This window comes from Sceloporus undulatus, chromosome 3, assembly GCF_019175285.1.
Source record: "Sceloporus undulatus isolate JIND9_A2432 ecotype Alabama chromosome 3, SceUnd_v1.1, whole genome shotgun sequence".
Lineage (NCBI taxonomy): Eukaryota > Metazoa > Chordata > Lepidosauria > Squamata > Phrynosomatidae > Sceloporus > Sceloporus undulatus.
The window spans coordinates 212,182,932-212,210,255 of NC_056524.1; the positions used below are offsets into that span (position 1 = coordinate 212,182,932).

Below are 27,324 nucleotides of genomic sequence, written 5' to 3' on the forward strand. Positions count from 1 at the left end.
AAATGTGTTCCAAATGTGTTCCAGGAGGGAACGGATTTGAATGTGTTCTGAATGTGTTCCCAGAGAGCTGAAACGTGATGAAAACGTTCCAAGAGAAGTGTGTGCGGTATTCTTATCCGTTCTCAAATCCGTTCCCTCATTCCTCTGTCTTCTGATTGGCTGAAAGAATGACAGGCAGGGAGGGAGGCAGGCAGGCGAGCGACTGCAGTGAGGGAAGGTGTGTGTGTGTGAGGGGGGAAAGAAGGAGGGAGGGAAGGGAGGAAAAAGGGAGGAAAGGTGGGACAAGGAAGAGAAGAGGAAAGCAGGGAAAGAGAGGGAAAGAAGAGACCAGAGCAGAGAGCAAGAGGGAGAGGGTCTGGCTGCTTCTCCGGGGGTCTCTAGTGTCATGTCCAGTGGGGCTCCTGTGTTGTCACAATGCAGGAGGCAGGGATGCCCAGGACCTTCTCCTCCTTCCCTCCAGGAGGGAACCCACAAAAGCTCCTCTGTTTGGAGCACCACACAAAAGCAAGCAAAAAACTCCCAGAATTCCATAGCAAAGAGCCAGACAAGAGTTAAAGCGGGGAGGGAAGCTCACAACCTGAAGGCACACATTACATGCACACACACAGGAGCAAAAGGGTGTCAAGCTGCCAAAAAGGGGAAATGGGATGACAGCAGAGGACTCTTCTTTTCTAACCGGTTTAAAGAGCTGCAATGGCTGTCGGGGCTCTGCCCTTGGTCCAGTCCCCTCCCTTTCCCTCCGCTTGAAGGGACCTCCGTGGAGCTCCCTTAAAGCCCAGGCTGCCAAGGAGGGGACTCTGCCCTTGGCCCATCAAGTTACATAGGTTTTATCCTATTTTCTTCAAACATATGCCAGCATATGAAGCCCCAGCGTTGTAGGGGCTTGCCTTCTTTCCCTCCCAAGAGAATCTTCGGAGGGAAGACTTCTCAGTGAGGCTGAGAAGCACTCTCCCGGCCAGAGTCCCTAGGCTTACTGAAATCCCCACCTCCCTTCCCCATAGAAATCAATCCAAAAACTGAGTTTAAAAGGAGCAGAGGAGAGCCCTTTGGGTCTGCATCTGGGAGAGATTTTAAACTCCGTTTTTGGATTGATTCCTATGGGGAAGGGAGGTGAGGGATTTCAGTAAGCCGAGGGACTCAGGAGAGGCGAGCTCCATGGCCCAAGCCTCCCTTTTCCCTCTTTCCTGGGGGCAGCGCCTCTCCCGAGCCATCCAACCACTGAGTGGCGACGTCATCAGAAGACAGCCCACAAAACTTAATACAGCAAACCGTTCTGAGAACGGTTTCAAGAAAAAGGAATCGCAGTGCGGTAAACTGCCGTTCTGATCCCGTTCTGATCACGTTTTGATTTCTAATGCGGTAATATCCGTTCCAGGAACGTTTTCATCACGTGATGATATGGAACGTTCTCAGAACGCAGTGCGATAATCTTCTATATCTGGCATTTTAGAATGTAGACTATGGCATGTTACAGAGTGCCGAAAAGCGGCGCTGTGCCTGCGCCGTCATTAGCTGCACCGAAAAGCCCCAGCAGCCAAACCGCAAGGCTTCCTGGCGCAGCTAAAAAGAAGCGCCAAAATGGGGCTTCTTCTTGCGTCGCGGAAATGACACGACGAGGCGCCAATGGTGCACTTGTCGCGTCATTCTCGCGGCGCTACGTGCGGACGCTAAGCATCCGGCACGTAAAAATGGCCATGCCCGTGTGTATAGGGCGCAGCCATTTATACGCCCCCATCATGTGTTAGGGTTGAGGCCGGTATGGACGCTAGGCCCTCGGCCAACCCCTAGCACGTGACGGGGGCGCCGCAAAGGCCTGTGCGGAATGGGCCTATGTGTTCTCATAGGTCTGAAGTTGAAATTTCATTTAAGGAAGGTTGATAATAGGGCTGGGAAACACCTCTGCCTAAAACTCTAGACGCAGAGAATACAGTCGGCCCTCCATATCCACAGATTCTTCATTCATGGATTCAAACATCCACAGCTTAAAAATATTTTTTAAAAAGTATAAATTCCAAATAGCAAGCCTTGATTTTGCCATTTTACATAAGGGATACCAGTTTACTATGCCACTGTATTTAATGGGACTTGAGCATCCACAGATTTTGGTATCCACAGGGGGTTCTGGAAATAAGCCACAGTGGATACCAAGGGTGCACTGTACTGGGATGGGTGGACTATTGGCCTAACACAAAAGAGAAACTACAGTAGCTTTTTATATACACAGTTTGCACCTGCCTGCACTTTCCTGTCAACTTGGCTACAAACTATGAGAAATTACTCCTTGGTCTTTCTTTTTAAAAAAGTATCCCAGAAATAGCCAGTTTAAATCTGAGGTTAAGACAGTCTTGGTTTTGAATTAACTCTAATTTTTGTTTTTCTCACTCAACTAATTCTGTTCTGCTTTGTTTCTTATAATCAGTTATCCAGAGGAACATCTTAGGTTTTCAGTAAGGAGGAAGGGAGAGGTAGGAAGGCACCAGCTCCTGCCAGACTATTCTAAAGATCCGCCAGAGAAAGTTGAGGGCAGTTTTATACGCATACTAAAATGGTAATACATAACTTAGGGGAAATATTCATCTTTCAAAGCAGTCAAGCTGATGACCAGTTTCATTTGCCCTCTCCTATCCCAAGTGGTCAGCCATTTCACCAGAACGCTCTGTTAGAAGGTGGTGCCCCTGTCCATCTCACCTGGAGCTGACAGGCCTTCTCCTAGATATTACAGCCTTGACATAATGCCTTGTATAATGGCTGTACTGTGGGGCATGAAGTATGGTTTTTCTCCACTGTGTGGTGAGTTTCCACACAACCACCAGGCATTCTTGCCCTGGCCACATGGAAGCCTGTTGTATACTGTGGTATGATCTGCCACTAGATGGGGATAAATAAATAAAATAGCTTTAGTATGCTAACTGTTAGCATGCTTTGACATCAAACACACAAACTCCTTGAAGAAGCTTTTGTATTGGAAAATGTCCCAGGAACAACTGCAGGATAATAGGGCAATACCAGAATATTTTGGCTGGTCTGAGTGAGATTTGCTATGATACTTTATCACCATCATGATACTCTCCTTCTGCAGGCTCAAATGTATTTGATTTTAAAAAAAACTTTAGTGCACAACCTTTAGTGTGACATAAGCTAGACAAAAAGTCTTGGCAAGGTTTAAGGAATAAGGAAGGTAGGGAAAAGTTTGTGTTGTGTACAGAAACTGGTTTTCTTGGATGGAAGAGGAAGGAGTGCAAGAAGAGTAGGAAGAGGTCAGATTAGAAATGGTTTCACTGAAGAAAGGATATGTGTGGAAAGGATGGGCTTGGGGTGGTTTAAGAGGGATATGTGGTGGGTTATAATCAACTGGAGGCACAGGTGGAACTATAAGCCAAGTTAAATGAATGATTTAAAATGGAGTGCAGAAAGTTGAAACTGTCTTGGTGGTTCCAAACTTTAAAGAAAACTCTCAAGTAGATATAGAGCAGGCCCTAGACCTCAGGACTTGGTTCCTGCTGTGATGCTTTATTATTTAAACTACAAGATGAAGTTGTGTAACGGATTGGCAGGAGGTGAAATGGCAATCTCAGGAAGGGAAAGAGCCTAGGAGGTCTGTTTGCATAGCTAATAAATTCTGAGTCAGCCAGTTCCACTCCCATCTCAATCCAGTCCTTCTACCCACATGGAGGAGTTCTTCCTGAATGAATACATTCTGCGTGCAATCTCCAGCACAGAAATCCTCACTTCAGCAGGGCCTTGAAGCTTGATGCAAGTGCTTACTCAGAGATGAAACTACAAGCAGGTTGAAATTGCAGGATCAAATGTTGTCCTGATGTTATAATGAAGGATCAGCCACAACATACATGAGGACAACTCCAGACTAGGATAAAAGGAGGACTGTGGATGGATATTGAAATGGTGGTAGAAATAATTTGTGTACTTCAGGGGAAGTTAGATGAGCCAGAAACAAAGATCATTATCTCTGCTGCCTAGATACTATTGTCTGACCCTTCAACCTTTAGCTTGCTTATAGGCCACCTCCCACCTCCCTAGCCTATACACACATCTTTTGTTTGGATGCAGCAGCCTTCCACAATACAGTGTGTGGGCATATAGCTCCCATCATCCCCACAGGTCAGCATATTTGTGGGGCATCACAACAGAGGTTGGTTGGTTGGGATACAGTAACTTCAACTTTTTGTGGCCAAAAGAACCATACTGTACCACCCTTAGCATTGTCATGGTTTCTTCATGCATTGCCTGCATCAGACTTGTCTTTGTACTGCTGCTTCTTTTCTTGCTGTAATTCCTACTGAAAAAGACCTTGCCCATCTCTTAATCTAATCTCTTCATTGTTGGCCCTTTTCACTACATCTTTTTTATTGGGTCAACTCAAAATGCTTCAACTAATTTCCTCTTTCATTTTTATCACATTACCCCTCCCCTTAAACTGATTATTGCCATGCTGCAATAGGTTCTAGTCCGCAACTTTAAAACTCCTCATATCCCTGCAGCAGACTGTTTTGCTTCCTTTTTTGCCTTTGAGTACTTCTCCTGTTGGCCTTTCCAGTTTGCACAACTTCATTACCAGCAGTTTCTGTCTTTTCTGCAGTGCCACTCCTATCTCTGCACATCAAAATAGCTTCTCTTATTCGTATCCTTCTGTAAGATTCTATTTTAACCCTGTAAAAGATTTACTAAAACATCAAAATGTCTCCCTTTTGCTCCTTTACTGCCACGTGACTCTCTTCTTGTCTACCTACTCCTTGTTCTCTCACCACATCCCTGTCTTGTCTTGTGTGGATGGGACTCTTCATAAGAGCGCCAGAACCTTTACAGAACCTGTTACTCTTTTTTAGAGTTTTATAAACAGGCTCTGAAGTTGCTGGCTGCTGATAATGCTTTCGCTCCTGATGAGTCCAAGAACTACTTGCTCTGAGGATAGTAACAGAAAAGGTAGCATAACCTTTGGGCTGAAATGGGCAGCAGCTAAAGGAAAGTGACAAGGCTCCAGTGCAGAGAAAGGAAATAACTGGCAAGAGGAAGCATAGATTCTCCCCATCTCATCCCATATGACCCTTTTGCACCATGCTTTATCTACCCCTTGCACACAGAACTTTTTCTACCTCTGTCCAACAGTCTGTTCACAATAAGTGAGTGTTAATGGAACTCATGTTTTCATCTCAAACAACTTTTTCATCTCAAGGCACATGGCACAATCTTATGCTTGACTGAGGCCGCTTGTAGCCTTCATGCCTGGATATACTCATGGCTTCAAGTGCATTATTACCCACAGTCCTTACCTGATTCCTGAGTTTCTCACTCAAGGACATTAGAGCTACCTGTTTCCTGTATAGTACCTTGTTGCCAAAGGCGCTTAATAAATATTATCTGGGAGCACATAGAGACTTTGCCTGATGAGCTCATACAGAAACAGGTTTAGATTCCACTCTGACCTTTTTAATATAATGGCCTCTCTGATTCTACCTTGTTTTACCCATTGTTGGGGATTGGCAACAATGGAAAATCTAGGACCCAATTTTTGGGCTAAGTGCTTTCCCTCTCCATAGGAATCCCAATATTATTCACTCTGTCTTTCCTGATTTTTGAATGAAAGATAAAGGCACCTACCTCTCTTGAGTGGTACAACATTCCCCCTCTGTTGCAGGTGCATGGAAATAAGCCACAAAGCAAAATCCCACCAACCCCTCTTCTCTCTACCTGACGTTCTTCTCCAAAAGTGCTAAGAATTTAACTTGAATTTAATGCCAGGACTGCAAGATACCTTTTTGCCAGGAAATGTTGGAAGCATTAGGGTATTAGCACATGTGCAATGAGAACCTTGGTTCATTTAAGATGAAATCTTCTCCTGTAGGGGAGAGGGAAGATTGCACATATACCAACTCCTTGATGAGTCCTTGGCAATCGGTGTTTGCATTGCCATTTGGTTGTGTGGAACCCATTTCGAGCCCTAGTGAGAGGCAACGGGGTGCTGTGATCTAGAAGGCCCTGAATGGTGGGCACACTATTTGGTGACAACACAGGACAGTGCAATTTCCTGGGGATGGAGGCAGCAGATTGGTCCATTTTATCTTCAATGCCCAAAGGAAGTATGTGCAAATGCCAGCCATTCCCCTTGCTGGACCTTGGCCCAAGCAGCCAAAACCTCCCACTTCATTCCCATTGCAGGGAATTCTCCAGGTGCATCCTGAATAAATGAGGATTGCCTCTACAAAAGTCACCTGGTCCAGTGTGGACAAGAAGCTGCTTTGTCCATGCAGCCAAGAGAAGAGTGCCTCAGAGGGATATACCAAGGAGGGAAGCCCTGGGGGTGTGTGAAGGTCTGGGCTCCAGGAGTGGCTGGCTAGATCACATTGTCAAAGAGCTTCATGGAACTCATGATATTTTCATCCTGTTGGAAAGAAAATGGTGTCAAGGCCTTGAATGTGGGAGGAAATGAGGACGAATGTCTAAAGATGAAGTGCTATGAAAAGGATGCTTCCCCTTTGTGCTTCAAATCTGATCACCACCACCCCACTTTATTTATTTTGCTTAGCATGGAAATAGTAATTGTCTCAATCCATACTTTGGACATGTTACTTTTTTGGATTACAACTTCTGGAATCCCCCATTCAACCAGCTTCTCGGTGACTGTGATGGCTGGAGGATTCTTTAAAGTGTGCCGGTGATGCCAGCACAGATATACCAGAAAATTCATTCTCCCTTTCTCACTCTGGCCAAACACTCTGCATTCTAGAGCAGGTGTGGGTAACAAGAGGCCTATTGGTTTAATTCAACCCCTCTAATCTTTTTTTGTTGTTCTTCAAAAAGATTCTCCTCCCAGCCACAGAATTTTGGTGGTATAAAAATCTAAAAGAAGCAGTGCTGCCAAGATGTAAGGTGCCATCCCTGTTTTGGGCCATGCCTTTATGTTATTTGCTACTACAAAGGGCCACAATAGCCAAATGTGTATCCAAGGCCATTTGCTATATTACCTTTTGGCAGGACTCAATGAATTCCTCAATAGTCACCACACCATCCTTGTTTCGATCCATTTTCTAAAATGTAAGCACAGAGTAATGAAAATTGAAAATGAAATGACAATTGTTTCCTAGGAGCAGCACCAGATACAGAGAGGCCTGCTACAATGTCCATAACCAACAGGCATATTTCCAGCCTCATGACAGAATGGGTCTAGCAATTTGTCCGTACTATGGAGGAGCTAGAAAACACAGCTGGCAGAAAATGGCTCTGTACTTCCCTGATAGCATCTTGGAAGCACTGGAGGCAAAAGAACTGAATTCAATAAATAAGCAAGGAACAAGTTGTTGTTGTTAATGTATATTTGTATTTGTATTTAAAATGTCCAGATGTGACAATGGTTTGCTAAAGTTTAAATTGGTTACAGACTGAAGGTCAAAAAGTCTAGGCCTCAGACAGACTACTCAAGGACAAATGAACGAGACAAAATGTAAACAAGGCATGTTTTTTGTTTGTACTATGATTGGTTCCTATGTTGCATGGCAACTTGTGGGAAAGGAGCTGTCCTATGTGACTACATCGTGGGAATGTTATTCTTATGTGAGAACAAAGACTGATCTTATGTTCTAGTGGCTTTCTCTGAGTATGGACTCTGAAAGAGAAAGATGTGTTGTACAGTTATTAGCTATTAGCTCGTGTATATAGCAACTAAGATAATAAAAAGCCCTCATTGAGTGAAGCCTGCTTTAGTGTTTGTTTCTTTAATTAAGTAGCTGTTTCACTAGGCACTGTTCCAGCAAGCTGAAGCTTGTGTTGGAGTTTGCCAGGATCTTGAGTTCCAGAAGAGACTGCATCTACATCCAGTTTGGAACCACGGGGCAAGAGACATCACCCAAAACAATTTTTTTCTAACAGTTGCGTCCCTTCAAGTTGTTTCTAACTTATAGCAACCCTAAGGGTGAACCTACCATGGGGTTTTCTTGGCAAGATTTGAGATGGTTTGCCTTTGCCTTCCTCTGAAACAGAGAATATGACTTGCACAAAGTCACCCAAAGGGTTGCCATGACAGATTGGGGATTTGAATCCTGTTCTCTGGGGTTGTAGTCCAGAGCTCAAATGTCAACATTTATTCAAACTCAATGTTTTTTGGAAAACTAAAGGAAGTGGGAGACACAAGGTGCCAGCAAGAAAGCTAAGTCTCTGACAAAACCTTGTACTAAGGCTTCTAGAAAGATGATACACCCCATTATCTGGATCCAAATAATACACAATGATAACTCCTAGATGTCAGAAGATTTCATGAGGTGTAGGATACTGACATGGAAATATTCCAGCTTTAGGCTCACCTGGAAGAAGCTTTCCACATGCTCTCGAGGTGCCTCTTCTCGCATGGCTGGGTAAGTATACTTCCCCATCATGTCATAAATGGATTTCATTATGTCTAGCATTTCCTGTAAGTCAGAGCACAGAGAATGGTTGAAAGAAATAATGTCACAGGCTAATGAAAATTCACAGATGTGAATAGTGCCAGCAAAGTCTATGATCTTCATGGCTCCAATTCTTCCCATACCTCTTTGGTAATACAGCCATCCTTGTTCAGGTCATAGAGGTTGAAAGCCCAGTTGAGCCGGTCATCTATAGTGCCACGTAGAATAATGGACAAGCCCGCCACAAAGTCCTGTAAGAAAATAAAGGAGAAAGATGGGATGAAGAAACAAATCAAAAAGCACAATTAAGCACCACCAAAGCTGTGACTTAAGCGCTCCAGCTACATACAGTGGTCCCCAAACATTGGCCCTTAAGAGATTTTGGACTTCAGCTCCCAGAAGCCTCAGCCATGTTGGCCAACAGTCTGGGATTCTGGGAGCTAAAGTCCAAAATCCCTTAAAGAGAACAGTTTGGGAAGCACTGAGCTATAGGAATGTGAGAAGACTTGCTGGCTATAAACTACCAGGTCCCAGGTGTGGCTTATTAATTGTTCAGTTGGTGCAGATGATCCAGTCCTCAGTGGCTAGATGCCAGAGCTCCAAAGGATAAAAAGGGGATAGCTTTCTGAACCTGCTGGTGTTTTTTTTAATAATCCATATTTTGTGTGGATTATATGCATAGGGATCGGCGTATTAGTCTCACATTGAGGCTTCAGAGCTGAAAACGGGTTCACATGTTAAGATTTTTGTATTACTGTCCATTGTGCTTTGCCATTTATAATCTATTTTTGTTGTTCTAAGGACATTATCAGACAAGGGAAATTGGAAGTATAATCCAATGGCAATCTGAACGCAATCATGGAGCTTAACGTTATTGCGTGATAGACTACCACACGCAATTTCGGGCAATGGCAAGCTATTTTTGGGCAATGGGAAGTCACATGAATGCGTTCTGGCCCCACTTTCTTTTTATTCGAAATTAAAATTCCTCCCGTGTGATAAACTCCTAATTTTACATGTCCTCTTCGTCTCACACGTGCACAAAAGGTCCTCTCTTTCTGGTACTGTCCCAGAGCCCCAACTACTTTTATCTGTTGATCTCAGATACCAGAATGAAGAACCATTTTAGGGACAGAATTATTTATTATTGAAAAATTTAATACTCTGGGATATTCACAGGATAAATTCCTGATCTCCTTTGTGTGATAAACTCCTTAGTTTGAAAGTGGCAACAGTCTAGAAGTGCAGATTCAAAAACTTCCAGTAGGTGGCCCTACTGCTCCGCTAAGTAGCAAGGCTCTGTGTTGTGTTGTGTAGTGTGTGTGATTTTGTTTGCGTGCCTTTGAGTTGGTTGTTGACCTATGGTGACTGGACATATATCTAAACAGAAACAAGGTTTCCCTATCAATTCTGATCACTCTGTAGCACTCATTCCAGGAAACATTTAAATTAAAAGGGGCAGGATATTCTGAGCTGGAACTGACTGTCAGACTAGGAATCCACAAGACTTTATTTGGTATCAAACACTGCCATTCATTACTGTCTTTATTAGTGGTAAGTGATGAAGAGCCAGCATAGAGTAGTGGTTTGAAAATTGGACTAAGACTCCAGGAGACCACGGTTTGAATCTATCTGCTCAACCATGGAAACCCACTGGGTGATCCTAGGGAAGTCCCACTTTCTCAGCCTTAGAGGAAGGTGGTAGCAACCTCTGAATAAATCTTGCCAAGGAAAACCTAAGAAAGGGTTGCCATAAGTCAGAATCAACCTGAAGGTGCATAATACCAAGAAGTAGAAAGTATACAGCAGATACACACTAAAGTCTAGCCCTTAAATGGATGGAGTCTGATATCCCTCACAGCAGGTAGTAAAACTAATTCTAACCAGACTTTCCCATGGCTAGCAATCCAGTTCCTTGAGGCTGGCTAAATGGTGCCCATGGATTGGGGTACAACTCCCACCAGGCAAGATAAATGGAAAATGGATTCCCAAGGGCTATACAGTATAGTGCACAAACAAATAAAAGTGGCAGGTGTGGCCAATCCCCCATTGCAAAGCTATGAAAATTATGCACCCATTAGCAGCAGAGGAAGGCTCATACCCCAGCTTTAAACTACCAAGCTAAAGCAAAAAATCTAGCAAAGTTGCCATTGTTGTGTGCCTACAAGACATTTCCAGTTTATTGTGACCTGGCCTAAGGAGAACCTATCATGGATTCTTCTTGGCAAGATAGGTTTAGAGGGAATGTTGCCTTTGTCTTCCTCTGTGGCTGAGAGAATGTGACCTACTCAAGGCCACCCAATGTGGGTTTCCATGGCCAAGCATGGATTTTAACCCAGGTATCCAGTGTCATAGTCCATATGCATCTGAGGAAGTAGGCTGAAGTCTACAAAAGCTCATGCTGCCAACTTCTTTATTTCAGTTAGTCTCAAAGTTGCTACAAGATCTCTCTATATACTAAAACCACTAAATCACGATGGATCTTGGCAAAGATACTAAATACAAATTCACCTTCTGTTACACCAGATATTTGTTAACACTTGCCGATGATCCCGTCCAGGATTCCAAATCCCACTGCCTTACTAGCAGAGACCAAATTTACTTCAATTAATATTTTTCTGTGGGTTGCTCAGTGAACTTCTGATTACAGGTCAGCCTATATTGAATGTAAATAAGAAGACATGGAATCTTACCTCAAAACTTACAGAGCCATCGTGATCAGTGTCAAATGCATTGAAAAGGAAAGTTGCATACGTACTCGAATCTGAGGAGAAGAGTATCAGACTAAATAAAGAGAAGCAGGCTGAACACCTTTCTTTTACCACCTTTTGGCAAATTATAAATAAGGGCAGCAGGCAGGGAATAATAATAGAATATGACTACATCTGAAATTTTTGGGAAGATATTTTAGATGTAATGAAATCAGGGTGACCAGATGTCCTAACCACAAAGGCATCACAAAATGTAGGACATTCAATAAAATGTAGGATACTACAGAATAAAAGTGAAGAACACTAATATAAATATAAATTCATTTATATGGCTTATTTACAGCTATATTACATATATTTTATTTATTTACAGCTATATTACATATATTGTATTTTATTATGTACTCAATTGTGTTTTTCGGATGAACTTTTCATTAAAATCCCTTGTTCGTTATACTGCTAGAACTCTGAGCCAGACAAATGCTTAAAATTGTACTTTGCTGGCATCAAACCCTCAATTGAATCTACATTTAAATTATTCCTTTCATTTATCCACTGTACTGAAATGAAGGTGGGGGAACTCTTTTTTGCATTGTGTTCTCAAGCAACCCATTTCCTAACAGGTTTGCTGTCCTTTTACCCTCTGAGAAACAATTGCACCCCAAGCTCAGGGGGCAAGTCTTGTCTATTGCTGTTTATAAAATGAGCTTTAGAAGAATACTTCCTATCCCCTTATTTGCAGCAAGGACAGGCTGCCAAGTAGACACATTTCTTTAAGAGGAACAGTAAACATGGTGTTACTCAATGGGCTTCCTAGTCATGCTCAAAATGGAGAACATTTTGGAACTCTTCCTGGACAGAAGGTTGAACCTGTCATGAGGAAAGGAGGACATGTGGTCACACTGCATGAAATGATGGTAATCCTTGCTTGGGTACAGAAGATTTATTTACTGTGAACATTCATACACCAGTGTTCTACAATAAAGATCAAGTTAGAGTATGCTTTACAAAGTGGGCAGGGGAACTGTGGGCAGCTGAAGAAGAATGTGCCAGGCTCTCAAGGATATATGCCTCATTGTGTCCAGGAGACTGCTCTAGTGTCTCCAAACCATCTGCCTTCCTCTACTGATAGTGGTACTCACCTCCCTGTGGGAAGAACTGTGAGTAGATCTGCTTGAAGCTGTCTTCAGTAACAATGCCACTAGGGCACTCCTGTCAAATGGAAAAGTGTAGAGTTGTTCACCTTGGAAGTACTAACCTAGAAAATACCTCATCATTGGACCAGAGTGGTGTGTAATCCAGGAAAGCTTAGAGGAACTAATTCTGAGTTTCCCCATCCCCATGGTGGAAAACAGACAAACAGTATAAAATCTTGGACAGGTCTGGGAGAGTGGCTCAGTACAGGTGCATATGTAATGTGTGCGCGCGCATGTGCATAAAATAAATGACTGAAAGCACAGAATCTACCCTCATCTCCATTCTCTCATGTATAAATACCAATGGATAATATAGAAAAACCCCTTAGTCCAACTACAGTAGAAATGTGTAATGGGTTCATTTTGGAGATGCCTGCTAGCCAAACCACCCAAAGAAAATCACTTTTGTTTATGGAGCTATTTTAGAGCAGCCATATTTGACACAGAAGATGTAGGGTGGATCAGAAGGAGACAGTATCACTGAAGCCCAATTTGGAAACTGACAGAGATTCATTTTTGTGAGAATTACAGAGGTTCATGCTGTTGTTTAAAGACTCAGATGAAGTATATGAGAGTGAAACAGAAGAACATTAGAAAGAAAGAGATCTGTGGAGTTTAACAGGAAGGCACTTTCTTTGGCTCTGAGGAAAGCAAGAAGCTTCCAGACTGACCAATATCTTGTTGGTAGTACTCTTTTAGATACAAATGAGGATTACACAATACTTACTATTTCTTTAATGTTGACTGAGTAAATAATGAACAGGAAAATGCAGCAATAGCTGGTGACTTTCATTTTGGATTGTGTGTATATATGGAGGCGGTGGGGAATGTGAACTTTGTGATAGCAAGAATGGTTTGGCAATGGAACAAATTACCCAAAGGGGTGGTAAGACTTCCTTCTCTGGACATCTTCAAAAGAGGTCAGAAAGCTTGCTGGGGATGGTCTAGCTGGAGAGCTGGCATTGAGTCAGGGGCAAGGCTGAGTGGTTTATGAGGCCCCTTCCAGTTCTATGATTCATAGGCTATGAAGCCTATGACTCCATTCTAGATTTTAGTCTGGATTTTAACAAAACTATCCATGGTGCTGAATCTATTGATGGGATAGGATTCAGAACCTTGAACACCTTTTTCAAATTTCAGATTCAGAACTGGACAGATTCACTGCTTGCCTGACACAGTAGCCACCGGCTGCCACTGAGAAAAAGGTGAGCATAAATAATGCATGGAATGAGCAGATGCTATAAATGTGCACTATCAAACATGTGGAAAGGACAGTTTCTTCCTAGCCCAGAACTGTGTATTTTAAAGAGAGAGAGAGAAAGAAGAACCAGTGAATACCGCACATACTGCTAGATATTCCAAAGAAGACAGGGAAGGTTCCCCACCACCACCACCACCACTTACATTCTTGAAGCCTCGGTACAAGACCTGCAGCTCCTTGCGGGTGAACTTGGTTTGCTCTTGTAGCTGGTCCAAGCCCTCGGGCCGGTGACAAACAGTGGAGAGTTCAAACTCATCCTCTACACTGTCTGCAAGAAAAATAAGAGCATCAGAAGAAGTATAGGAAATTAGTTTTGATCGCCTGTTCCCCTCTCCAACAAAACAGAACCTCTGTTCCTCCTTCCTCTAAAAGTGAATTGTGGAAACCTTTTCCTACCACTATAGTAAACACAAATAGATTTGGTTCACATGGCTGAAGCCTGGGCCAGCTTGGACTTGCTCTCTGTTTCCTGCAAGAACATAGGAATTAACACATATGCATGTTCATTATAGAACTAATTACAGATACAAGGACTCTCCTGTACTGCAACCAAAAATCTAGTCTCCAGTGACTTTATCTTGTCTGAGAGGAGGTTTAGATATCTGATTAAGAAAGGACCCTACTTTTTGAAATGTCTGTTAAACACATTACCATATTGAATTTCTGGAGGTGGGCCCAATTTGGATGTGAACTGGAAACCAGGACTGGTTTATCCATCTTCCATGTACACAGTGAATGTATAATCTTATCTGCTCCCTATTTTCTGAGCAAGTGAAACATTTTGAGGCAGTGCTCCTCTGGAAGAGAGCATACTAGAAGCTTCTGGTGTTTTAGTAATATCTGTTGACATATAAATATATAAACAGAGTCAGTGGAAGCACAAATACAGTCATCTCTCCATATTTGCGGCTTTGATATTTGAGGATTTGATTATTCACGGATTTCATTAATATGTTCTCTCTAGGACTGCCTAGGTCCTCCAGTGCAACTCTGTGGTCAACTTTAACTAAAAGTTGCACTGAAAGACTATTTGTAGCTACTCCAGTGCCATTCTATGGTCAGTGTATGTTGGACATTGACCACAGAGTTGCACTGGAGGACATAGAGATTCCTAGAGAGGTGTCCTCTCAGGTAAAAACAGTGTTTTTGTTATTTGTGGTTTTTCCATATTCACGGGGATCTTGTTCCCCTAAACCTAGCGAATATGGAAGGACAACTGTATTCTTAATAAAGGGCAGTACCATCATTACAGTGTCTTCAGACTCACAAAAATCAACCGCATTCTGATTTTCTGCTAAAATTGAACTTCATTTTCTGTCTTGGTGATTAAATTCAACTATGAAATGTTTAGAGTCTCAAACTACATTCAGCCTTTTTATTAAATCTCTTGCCATCTGTTAGTTGTTAGATGTCCAACATCACAGTGATAGGACTGTTCACAATAATCAAGAAGGTAAAAGAGTAAGCAACCAAGGTATTGACAAAAACAGAGGCAATTTTAACTGGAAATGCTCTCTGTGACACACACTTACACATACCTCCCTACTAGACAGAGGTACCCAAATGCAAGCACACAAATATGAGCAGATCCTTTCTCCAGAAGCTTGGGTAACTATGCATGGCTTGAATTCTATTGCTAGTTCTACACAGAGCAGACCCTTTGGATCAGTGAGATTTATCTACACTGCTACCTCGGGTTACGAAATTAATTCGTTCCGCCATTCCCTTCGTAACCCGAAAATTTTGCAACCCGAAAAGGCTTTCCGTTAGCGCTGGAAAGCCTATAGCCGCGCTTCGCATTTGAATTTCGCGCCGAAATGAATTTCGTAACCCGAAAAATAGTTCGTAACCCGGAACAGTTTTTTCCAATCCAACTTTTTCGTATCCCGGAAATTTCGTAACGCGATCATTTCGTATCCCGAGGCACCAGTGTATATATTGACTCATTATTTAACATTTAATTGAATGGGTCTACTCTTGTTGGGACTCACCAACAGGATTCTAGCCCATAATTATAACTTATGCAATGTTACAAGGTGTGTGATGGCTACTGGTGTAGACATTTTGAAGGGCGATTAAACAAATTAATAGAAGATAGGCTAATCAATAGTTAATAGACAAGAGAGTTAAGTGAAGTCTCTGTGTAAAATGGCAGCATGCATTTGAATATCTGCTTCTGCTTTGCATGTAGGCTTCCCAGAGGCATCTGGCTGGAGTAGCCACAATATGAAACAAGATGTTGGACTTTTTCAAACCAGTTGTTGATAGATTGGTAGGTTAATAGACTGACAAATATTCTCATACATAGTGCCCTGGAACTTATAAGGCTATGAATTTAAATAATAAATAAAATAAGCAAGTATAGCCAAAGCCCCCCCCCCCCAAACACACAAATATCGGACATATGAACTCTATTTTAAATCTCTACATGTATTTTCCTTGTAGGGTAGAGCAAGTATTATTAATTACAAATATTTTAAGACAGGCTTGGGCCTTCAAAATCCATAGCACAGTAGACGTACAGTAGCAAAGACTGTAGCCTGTGTAGTAAAATCAAATGAGATGAAGTAAGTTTTGAGTTATATAATCTTCTTAGGTGAAAAATCTTTAAATATATTAAAACAGAATCATTGATGATGCTCTGATTTTTCCTCCCTAGCTGTATTAACAACCTATAGAAAAACAAAGAGACATGGTCTAATGCATACTCTGCATTAAAAAACCTCAACATTTGGCATCTAAAATTTTATGGTCCATATATATCAAGCAAAGCTACATGACTTCTCTGATTGTTCACAGTTTATTTGAAAGCCTTCACTACTGTGTGCAGATAAAACAGTTCAGGGCTATGCAGAGCAACTGAAGGTTTCATTCCCAATCATCCAGTATATTGTAGAGCAACCTCCCTCCTCCTTCCAATAGAAATGGCCCACACAGTTTCCAAGCATATCTTTGAAAGTACAAATAAGGCCTGTAGGAGTATATGTAGATGTTTGTTTATTGCATTTACATTCCACCCTCCCTCCAAGATTCTTTTATGCTTTTGAGCTGAGGTTTGCATTGAGAAAAAGTGGCCTATTAAGGTCTGGTATCAGGTCTCCACAGAGGGAATCCCTTCTCCCTCACTCCTGGGCCTTATGACATCACAGCACAGAGAAGACACATAGAGAGTCAGAAAGGTCACTTGCTTTCGCTGACTGAGGGGATGGATTTGGGCTGGCGGCAGCAGGGCAGCAGCTTGAGGAACCGCTGCTTCAGAGCTTTTTTAGCATGGCCAGTTGGATTGCCTGTAGAGAAATGACAATCACCAACCAGAAGAAGTTAACATATTGTGGTGTCTCCCATTCTGCCCCATCCCTCTCCCTAATTTCCAGACACAACTATGACACAGATGAGATGGGACATGCATGGCCTCACTACAGCAGGAAATAAAACAGAACAAGTGCAGTGGCAGCATTTCCAGGAACAATGATCCAGACTCTGCTAAATCACCAACACAGTCCCACCCAACTATAATCAGACCAAGGGCATACAGGAAATTACATGGCAAGGGATCTAAGTGTAATGTGATTTCAATTGTTGTAAAACATCTTTGGGAACACTTTTAGATAATAAAGGCAGTAGCTAAGTGCTTTTTTTTCTGTAGTAAACAACCAAATGTGTTTTTCCCCCTGTTTTCTCAATAAAACACACTTTGGCTGACTCTATAGTCGGATATGAAACACTATGTGGCTGTCTGGTGAGTCACTGAGGTGAATTTGTGTTGGAGTGGATTTCCGATTATACAGAAGCAGCAGCATCTTCTCTTTCTCCATTCTTCCCTTATTCTTTGTAGTACTCTTTCCTGAGGTCTCGTTCTCGTGAGGATTTCCAAAGAACAGAGGTTGAGCTGGCAAAATTTGTGGAGGTTCTGCTGTGGCTCAAAGTGGTTGGTTACAGTAGCTTATCTTAATCCAAATTGGGCAAGGCCACTGAAGTGGAAGAAAAGTGGTGAAATCCACAGCAAATTTAGAAATGGTTCATAAATTCATATTCAGTCCAAATTGGTGGGTGACTGAAAGCAGCCAAAATATTTAAAATTAAATATATTTACATTATATACTGATGAAACTGGCCTATGCGTATACTGTCTTGAGGCAGCTTGACAGTTTGCAGTGATGCCATCACATGTGTGGGAAAAGCTTTGTATCAAGAAATCAATGTGAACAGCACAGCAACACATTTGGATGTTTGAAGGTATAGGGTTTCTTCTAGCCTTCTTGTTACTAGGTGGTGATAGAGATCCTGTGGAGAACACAGTGGAATCCTGCACATATTTTCTGCTCCAGAGTGGAATTTACAGCAGAATTGTAAGACCACTTCCTGTTGCATCTCATCAGTTTGGTGTTGCTGTCCCTTAACCAGTGGATTACTGCACACAGGTGTCCATGTACATGCGTGCCTCATTTTTAACACATGATTCCAAAGGTGAATCAAGCAAAGCAGGGTGTTACTGAAAAGGTACAGACAAGGTGGAAAAACTAAAGGGATAAACAATAAGAGAAACCTAAAAGACAGTATGCGTGACATAGCCAAGCAGTTCAGGGTACATGCACATGGTCAAACCACTGGCAAACATACTTCCAGGATGGAAGGGAATTAACACTACCCAAAATGATTCCTTAACACAGGGATAGGCAAAGTACAACCTCTCCAGATACTTCAGCCCTGTTTAGCATAACCAATATTGAGGAATGCTGGGAGTGGCAATCCAACAGTATCTGGAGACCTGCACTTTGAAAACAACTCTATTGTAGCAGATCTGAACAAAAGCAACAAACATGCAACTTTGAAGGGATATGTGGTTTGGGAGAGTTTTTGCTGTCCTGGCTTTGAATAGTGCCATAGATGATAATTGTGCTTCAAATAATTGGTTTAAAATCTACTCATTCTCTCACATACTCATACATACATTTAATCTCCTCATACAAACCAGTAAACAGATCAAATATGTCAATTTCTGTCAAGAGAGTATGATCTCTGCATAGAACAGAAGGCATACACTTGATCCATGACACTTCATGGACACTCTGGGGATAGTAGTGGGGTTTAGCAGCATTTGCTTCTATGGATCACCCATCTCCAGGTTTATGATACTGCTCTATAGAAAATAGCCTCTAAATACATAATAAATCAATCAGCCTGGGAGAAAATATAACTTCATCCCAGCAAATCAAATGCACTGCATGAAAAATAAGCCTGATCCACACAGAGAGACACAGCCCATTGCCCATAGCTAGTTTCTTGACACATCCAGAATTCTGGGTGGAACTACCAGTCTTGAACTTGGATAGCCATTTCACTTGTTAGTACAACAGATTTTCAAAGAAACAAAGGACAAAGGTATCTCTTTGCTGTTTTGAATTCCATTCTCTTTCATTGCTTGTTGGCTCTTCCTAGCCCTGGAGAGTATACACACTTCCTATAACTTTTCATTTCTAACCCAAACCACTGCTTTGGCCTTTGTGAACCTTGCTGGTTTTGTTTCACTGACAGCTTCATCCATCTGTTCAGTCTCTTGTGCTGGACTCTTGGTATGGCTTGGAAAAGACTTTTTTTGGACTACAGCTCCCAACATCCTCTAAATGGAATGTCCACTTGGAATGCTGGGAGTGATTATTCAGAAAAGTAACATTTATAAGATATGGTCTTTTGTTCCTCTTTGATTATGATGGAGTGCCAGCTTCTACTGTGTTTTATTCTCCACTCCCATTTGGCTTTCTGGTTCATCAGGAGAAACCCTTGCCTAACAAGACACAAGTAAATTCTGCTACTAACCTCTACACTCTCTCTCAGGATAGCATTGCCCACTCAATCCAGAATAGCAAAACAAAGACATAACAAAGGACTTGCCACAGCTCTCTGAGAAAGCATAACAGAAGCCAGAATATAATGCCAGAATTCAGTACAAGAGACCAAAAGGAACCAAGACTGTTCCTGCTTCCATGAGCACATAGCAATAATTATTAACTGGACCAAGGGAAAAGAAGATGTATCAAGAACAACCTAGTATGCAAGAGAGGTCCTATGCGTGAGAAATATCAGAACACAAGGTTTATTAAGAAAAACCTAGTATGTAGGAGAAGTGCTACCTATGGGAAAAGTCAGAACAGATTATTGAAATCCAGATAAGCTCAGGCTTAAATTTCAAACCAAGAAAAAGTCTTGAAAAAGAACAGCAAATTAAAAACTATTTTGGCAGTATTTTATACTGACTTAACCCATTAAAAACAATGGAAATTCTCTGTTGAAGAATTAAAAAATGAGGGGTGCTATAGAATTTTAACATGATTGTTTGTGCCTGTCTGCTGATTTCCAGTACAAATACTGGAGCTGCCCTGGGTGCTGACAACCATTGCAATTTAATCTTCCCATTTGAAACATCAGAGGAAGCCAAAGAGGCAACCAACAGAGCTTCTCACACAGAAACAACACAAGTCAAATAATTAATCAAACTCTAACAAAGCAACAACATATATTATATATATAGCACAGATAAGGAAACATTTCTGTCTGTGGTGTGCAGCTCCCAGGTACATAATAGTACATAATTCACATTTGGGAAATAAGACTAATGGTTGAAGTAGGCCAGCAAAAGAGAAAACTAAATGGGTAAAAGTGAAAAATTAAGCCACATCCCCTTAAATATATATTTGGGAACCCAGAATAAAGCATAACTTGAACTCTCTAATGTAGGTAGTGATACTCATGATCTACCAATAATGAGATTTGATCACTGTGCCATGAGCTGCCTTTTAAGATTACTCAGAAACTTCAGAAAATGGCATCCAGATTATTGACTGGCACTCACCTGGTACTGAACTTGTTATTTTTTGGGTGCCCAATGAAGACAATTTTGCTCTCCCATGCTTTTAGTAGATTATTTTCCTATACTCACAGTCTGACTAATTTTACTGATGCTTTCACTGTGCTTATTACTTTTTTGATATGTAATATTTTGTTAATATTGGATTGTTCTAATGTTAAGTGGCTATATTTTAAACTTCATTTTTGTTAACCACTTTGAACATCTTTCTGGAAATCAAAATAGGTTTTAGAAGTACGGTCACCCCTCCGTTTTCGTGAGGGATCTGTTCTGCCCCCCCCCTGTGAATAGTGGCACCCCCTGCAGGCACCTGCAGGCAAACACCCCATTTTAAGTCCCTCCATTAGCCCCTGGTGAGAAAGCGATGGATGCAGATACAAAGTCCACACAAATGGAGGGACAACTGTATACAAAGTAAATAAAACATCAAAGCAAAGCAAAACTAGATAAATGCATCAGCTTACATTTCTCAGGTTCAAAAACTGATTACCTTTCCTTTGAGTTCTTTTTTTCTCATTTAAAAATGAGAGACAGTAGTTGTTGCCTGATCCCAAGAAGTGAAAATCAAGCTAAGGAAGACATAATTTTACTGGACTGCCTGCCAATTTGTCAGGAGTGACTCTACCCTTGGACAAAGAATTCCAAAACAAACACCTATTTCTGGTGTCACAGGGTGATCATGATGAACAGATATTCAGAGCCTACTGAGAAATAAATAAAGGGTTAAATCCAATTGCTACTCTCAGCTAGAATAGACCAATTGATAATTGTTAAATCATGCTACAAGATTTTCAGCACTGTATATTGCTTAAAAGAGACAAAACATATGGGAGTGGGCCAAATCTTCCCAGTACTGACTGTGTGTGTGTATCAGTTAATATGCTCAAACATACCCTGAAGGTACCAAATCCTGTCTGATCTTGGAAACTAAGCAGGGTCAGTCCTAAATTAGTACTTGGATGAGGGATTACCAATAAATATCAAGTGTTATTGTAGGCTATATTTCAGTGGAAGGAACTAAAAACCACCTCTGAGTACTGTTTGCCTAAAAAACCCCAATGAATTTAATGGGATCACTGTAAGCCAATAGTAGATTTAAAGTTGAATACACTGTACATACACACTCCAATTAGAAATTCAAAAAGCTGGGAAGACTTTCTGTACCTCATTTGGGGTAGCAGTTATTGTTAACTGTTGTCAAGTCAACTTTGACTTATGGCAATCCTATGAATAACTTCCAAGTCACTCTATCCTCAATAGCTCTACTCAGGTCTTGCAGATTCATGGCCATAGCTTCCTTAATTGAGTCTATCCGTATGAAATGTAGTCTCTCTCTTTTCCTACCACTTTCTACCTTACCAAGTATTATTGTCTTTTGACCTGCACACAAGTCATTGCACAATTGTATTCAATGTTCTGACCCTATTTCTGTCACTGTTTACATTTGCTTCGCATCTGTCCTTAACTGCTTGAAAAGTTTCATCTGTCATTTACTGAGTCTTTTCTTTCTTTTTGGCTGCAGATAGTGTCTTTTTACCTTCCTCCCTGACAATGTCTATAACTTCAGTTGGTCCTTCAGAGTCTCAGCCAATTGGACTTAATAGTACAAATCTATTTATTTTATTTACAATATCTATAAATTGTACAGGGATGTTCTTCAGCTTGTATTCTGACACAATGGTTGGTTTAGCGTTCTTGTTTAACTTTGTTCTAGTTTTTTATTTTAGCAATTTTTGCCACAGTCTGTTCCTGGTATTGTTTTTGCAAAGAGAATGGAACTTCTCCATCTTTTGCTTCCAATATGTAGTCTATTTGATTTCTATATTGCCCATCAGGTGATGCCCATGTATACAGTTGTTTCTTTGGTTTCTTGGAGGAAGTTTTTGTAATGAACAAACTGTCGTCCTCACAAAATTCAATCAGTCATTCTCTTGCTTCATTTCTTGATCCTAGGTCAATTCTTCCTAGTATCTATGATTCTGCTCTGTTTCCTACTTTTGCATTCCAGTCATCTGTGATTAACAAGAAGTGGTATGTGAATAATTTCCTCTTGGTCTCCAGCTACAGTCTTTCAATTTCTTGGTGTGGCAGACAGACCTTCAAAATGAATGTTGTACTTTAAAATTTTCAGGACACTGCTCTTCATTTGCAGTTCCTCTGAAATCAATTAACTCTGAGGAAAAGAAGATGGAAGATTACCTCCATGAGAGGAACTGAGATTTTGGATGGAATATGAGAGTGAAAATGGCTCCAGGGAGGGGAGCATTGAGGTGGGATATTAAAGATATTTAGACAAATTGTAATAGAATGTAAGAAATATATATATAGAATTATGTACTGTATAATAATCAATATTCAATGTATGAATCTTTTATATTTAATAATTTTTTTTAAAAAAAAGAAATCAATCAACTCAAAGGACTCTCAATGACCTTTTTTTAGGAGTTGCAAGACAGATGAAACCTGTTCCAAATTACCAGCCAAGTGCCTTTTTACTGCAGTAAAAAGCATAAAGGCTTGTCACTGCTGTGCTGTGATATCTCTATTTCAGACAGAGATATGAAAAATCTGACAGTTTCCTTTTTGCTGCATTTCCCAAAATTTTCATCTTATCCAAAGCAAGTACAAAAGCTGTAAGATTTCTTATTTCTTAAAGGTAAATGTATACATTTGGGGAGATACATTTTCCCTAATCTACACATTTGTAATGAATTTCTCTTCACATCTGCATTCTGCACACATTTCTCATTTTAGTAAAGCATGTTTCTGCAAACTGGTATGTAATTCAAAACAGAAAAAAGTGTACAAATTGTGACAATCACTATTTTTCATCTCGTGATGAAAAAATGAGACATGTGTCCTTTTCTAAATAGTCTCATAGAGTACAAATTGGATAAATGTATTTAAATTGTAAGAGGAGGTGGATCATGAGAGATTATTATTGGAAGAAAAGGCCTGTTAGAGCCTTTACTCCATTAAGCACAGAGGTACCCACTTTAGGATGATGAGTTTGAAAGAACTAAATTGCAGGCAGAAAAATAAATTTAGAATCATCAAAAGGAAGAACATTTATTAAAGAAACAGATTCTTAGAAAGCAATAGCCTGATCCTTTCTAAACTAATTTAAACGAGACAAGGATGGTGAGGGAGACATGTTGCAGCATGTCCTCCTTCATCAAAGAGCAGACAGGGAGTGAGTGATGGGGTTTAGTCTGGGCAAGTTGATTTTCTTTTAGAACTGATGGCAGTCATTTAACCTGTCCTGACTGAACCAGACAATGTTATCTGCCCAAAATACCTTTGATACATCTGGCTGACAGAGGGGGAAAAAAGAAGCAGGAAAGGAAGACAACAGAGCTGAATCCCTTTATGTCTAATCCCTTTTATCCCCAGTGGACAAGAGAGCAGCAAGAACAAGTGCAGAAGCTGCTGTTTCTTTCAACAAAAATCTCAGTTTATTTTATTTATATCCCACCTTCTCCTAGGATGAGAGTCATTAATTCATCTTTCTTTTCCAGACAGGTTACTCTCAGGTGGTGATAGTATTCACCTCTTCCTGTGAACAAGCATCTGTCCTCTTGCTCAAAATTTAAGTTTTTTCCTCTTCTTGTCCTTGTTGCATCTATATGCCATACATTAACTTCCACTTCATTAATTTGTATTTACTAAAGTGGTGGCCAACAGACTGGAAATACTCAATATACATATAAATCTACAAGAAAGGAGATACCAAAGACTGCAGCAACTATAGGACAATATCACTAATCCTACATGCAAGCAAAATAATGCTCAATTCTGCATCATAGACTCCAATCATATATGGAGAGAGAAATTCCAGAGGTGCAAGCAGGATTCAGAAAAGGAAGGGGCACTAGGGACCACACTGTCAGGACCATGTGGCACACTTGGCCTGGAAATGACATGGATGTGGCCACTAGGTGGAACTGCAGAGGTAACTACAGTTCAAGTGGCATGTGTGCATGAGTCAGCATTTGGAAGTTGTGCATCATGGGACATCTGATGCAACATGCAAATAGGTGAAGTCAGCCAGAGGTGCATCATGGGATACAGTATGATGCAACATACACTGGGGATGAAACCAGCAAGGTTTCATTGGTGGCAAGACAGGGTTATCTCCGTTGTTGGGTTGTTGTGGTCGGTGACTGGCGAAGCACTTTGTTTGTCTATATATAGAGCTGTGAGTATCCAAAACGGCTATCTGGTACTCTGTCCATTCTTGTATATAGCTTGCAACAAGTGATTAAAAGCCCTCTTGTTTGAGTGACAGCCTTGCTGTCCAGCAGTGTTTATTTCTTCAAGCTGGGAGCTCAAGGCTGGTCAGCCTGCGTGGGAGGAATTTTTCCTTCTCAGCCTGGATCCTTTGCAGATGTCTCTCCAAGACCCTTCTCGTGGTATCCTGCCTGCGTGGATCAACTCTGCACATGGTCATAGTGGACACAGCGCGTCTCTCTACGCCCCAACACACACTGCAAACATGCAATGGCTAATGGAGAGCACCAAAGAATTCCAGAAAAGAATCAGCATGTGTTTTATAGACTACAGCAAAGCGTTTGGTTGTACAGTTCACGAAAAGCTATGGACGCACTCAAAGACATGGGCGTACCACTACATCTGATAATCATGATGAAGAATCTGTACCAAGGACAGGAGGCCACCATCAGAACAGAATTCAGGGAAACAGAGTGGTTCCCAATAGGCAAAGGGGTCAGGCAAGGCTGCACCCCATCACCTTACTTGTGTAATTTATAAGCTGAAAAATCATAAGTAAAGCAGAATTAGAATCAGAAAAAGCAGGAGTGAAGATTAGAGGAAGCAACATTAACAACCTAAGATAATGCAGACAACATCATAATATCAGTAGAAGACATTCAAGAATTGGAACAGTTAATAAGGAAGGTCAAAGATGAAGGTGCAAAAGCAGGTCTGATGCTGAACATAAAGAAAACAGAAATAATGACCACAAAAGAAATACACAAATTCAATCTAGATGACAAGGAAATTGAAATAGTTAAAGAATTCCTATATCTAGGATCAAACATTGACCAGAATGGAAACTGCAGTCAAGAAATAGGAAGAAGACTAGGAATGGGAAGGACAGCTATGAAAGAACTGGAAAAGATACGGATGAGCAAAGACTGAGCATTCAAGTCAGAATTGTTCGGGCCATTGTATTCCCCCAATCACCATATATGGCTGTGAGACCTGGATAGCGAAGGAAGCAGACAGAAAGAAAATAAACTCATTTGAAATGTGTGCTGGAGAAGAGTACTTAGGATACCATGGACAGCCAAGAAGACAAACAAATGGGTTCTTGAACAGATCAGACGAGGGCTCTCTTTGGAAGCCAAAATGATCATGTTCAAGCTGGGAGAAGAAGGAGGGGAAGACCATAGACCGGATGAATGGACTCAATCAGGAGGGTTACAAGCATGGGCTTGCAGGACCTGAGCAGAGCAGTGGAAGATAGGGATACCTGATCAAGTTGAGATGATCAAGGCCACATAATGAGAAGGCATGGACCACTAGGAAAAAAATGCTAGGAAAGGTAGAGGGTAGGAAAAAGAGAGGAAGACCACAAACCAGATGGATAGGGCTTGCAGGATCTGGGCAGGGCAGTAGAGGATAGGGATTCTTGGAGATTTCTCATCCACAGGGTCGCCATGAGTCGGAACTGATTTGAGGGCAGCTAACGATGACAACAACAACTATCTGGCACAGATGGAAAACATAACACCCTACACAAATCAATGGAAGAGGGAACAATTTCATATTCTAAAACAGTGCTACTCAAAGTGATGATCTACAGATTGTAGCTGGCCCATGAATCATTGGCTACCAGTCTGTGGTGAGTTTCCGGGAAACTATGAGAATATGATAAAAAAATATGGCATAAATATGATACTGGTTCTTGGGACACTGGGGAAAAGATTGTTGATCTACCACAGCAAATCCTTTGAGAAGCACTGTTGTAAAGCAGTGGTCCCCAAACTGTGCCCTTTAAGAAATTTTGGATTTCAGCTCCCAGAAGCCTCAGCCATGTTGGCCAATAGTCTGGGATTCTCAGAGCTGAAGTCCAAAATCTCTTAAAGGGTACAGTTTGGGGACTACTATTCTAAAGGATTACAGCACAATACTAAACAATGCATTACCCACCCACTCCAAAAACCGAACCCCATCCACTACTGTAAGAATCAGGTGTCAGAGGGCTCACGCAGCAGCCAGTGGATCACTCTGGTTAATACCTGGCAAAAAGGCACCCTATTACTATTTCCTGCAGGTGGCCATGACAAGGAAGACAAACAAGCTGGTGACAGCCCAATATGGGCAGAAAAGCTTTAAATATCAGAGGAAGTGAAGAAGAACAGACTTGGGATGCACAAATGACAATATCTCATGTTAATACTTTTGAGTTCATCTGTACTGAGTTCCTTCTTTTATAAAGGTCTGATACTATCACTGTGATGAAAATTCCCCCATTACAGTTAGCTTGATGGACAGATCTCCAAGATAATACATTGTTCTTTTAAAAAAAAAAAAAAAGCTGGGACATGAATCTTAATAGAAACTTCAGGGAGGAATAACAGATATATTACATTAGTTGCTCAACCGTCCTTCCTTCAGGAGAATAGTAGCGTATGGCCCGGAACAGACCGCCGCTTTGTGGTGGCTTGGGCCAAAATTAGGGTTTGGGAGAATGGAGCAACCGCACTCTCCGAACCCTAGCATGTGGCGGCGGTGCCATCATGGCAGCCTCCAGTCCATATGAGGGCTGCCATGATGATGCAAGCATGGTGCTGCATCCACACATCACAGCGCCGCGCTTGCATCATCAGTGCACCATAGTGCGCCAATGGTGCACTTAGGGCATCCACCGCGA

General features: G+C 41.4%; 1 protein-coding gene across 3 annotated transcripts in view; it reads right to left on the reverse strand.

The window, feature by feature from the left end:
• Window positions 1-2,064: 2,064 nt before the first annotated feature.
• Window positions 2,065-27,324, reverse strand: part of KCNIP2 (potassium voltage-gated channel interacting protein 2) — a 169,108-nt gene continuing 143,848 nt past the window's right edge. For 2 of the 3 annotated variants that reach the window (XM_042460755.1, XM_042460754.1), the window contains exons 2-8: window positions 13,705-13,829; window positions 12,247-12,316; window positions 11,087-11,157; window positions 8,537-8,644; window positions 8,313-8,417; window positions 6,981-7,043; window positions 2,065-6,397 (exon numbers count right to left, since the gene is read on the reverse strand). In XM_042460755.1, the coding sequence (XP_042316689.1) occupies window positions 6,350-6,397; window positions 6,981-7,043; window positions 8,313-8,417; window positions 8,537-8,644; window positions 11,087-11,157; window positions 12,247-12,316; window positions 13,705-13,829 (590 nt within the window). In that variant the 3' untranslated portion in view covers window positions 2,065-6,349. Of the gene's footprint in view, window positions 6,398-6,980; window positions 7,044-8,312; window positions 8,418-8,536; window positions 8,645-11,086; window positions 11,158-12,246; window positions 12,317-13,704; window positions 13,830-16,749; window positions 16,849-27,324 lie in introns of all 3 variants that reach the window. The other variant, XM_042460753.1, reaches the window with a different exon arrangement.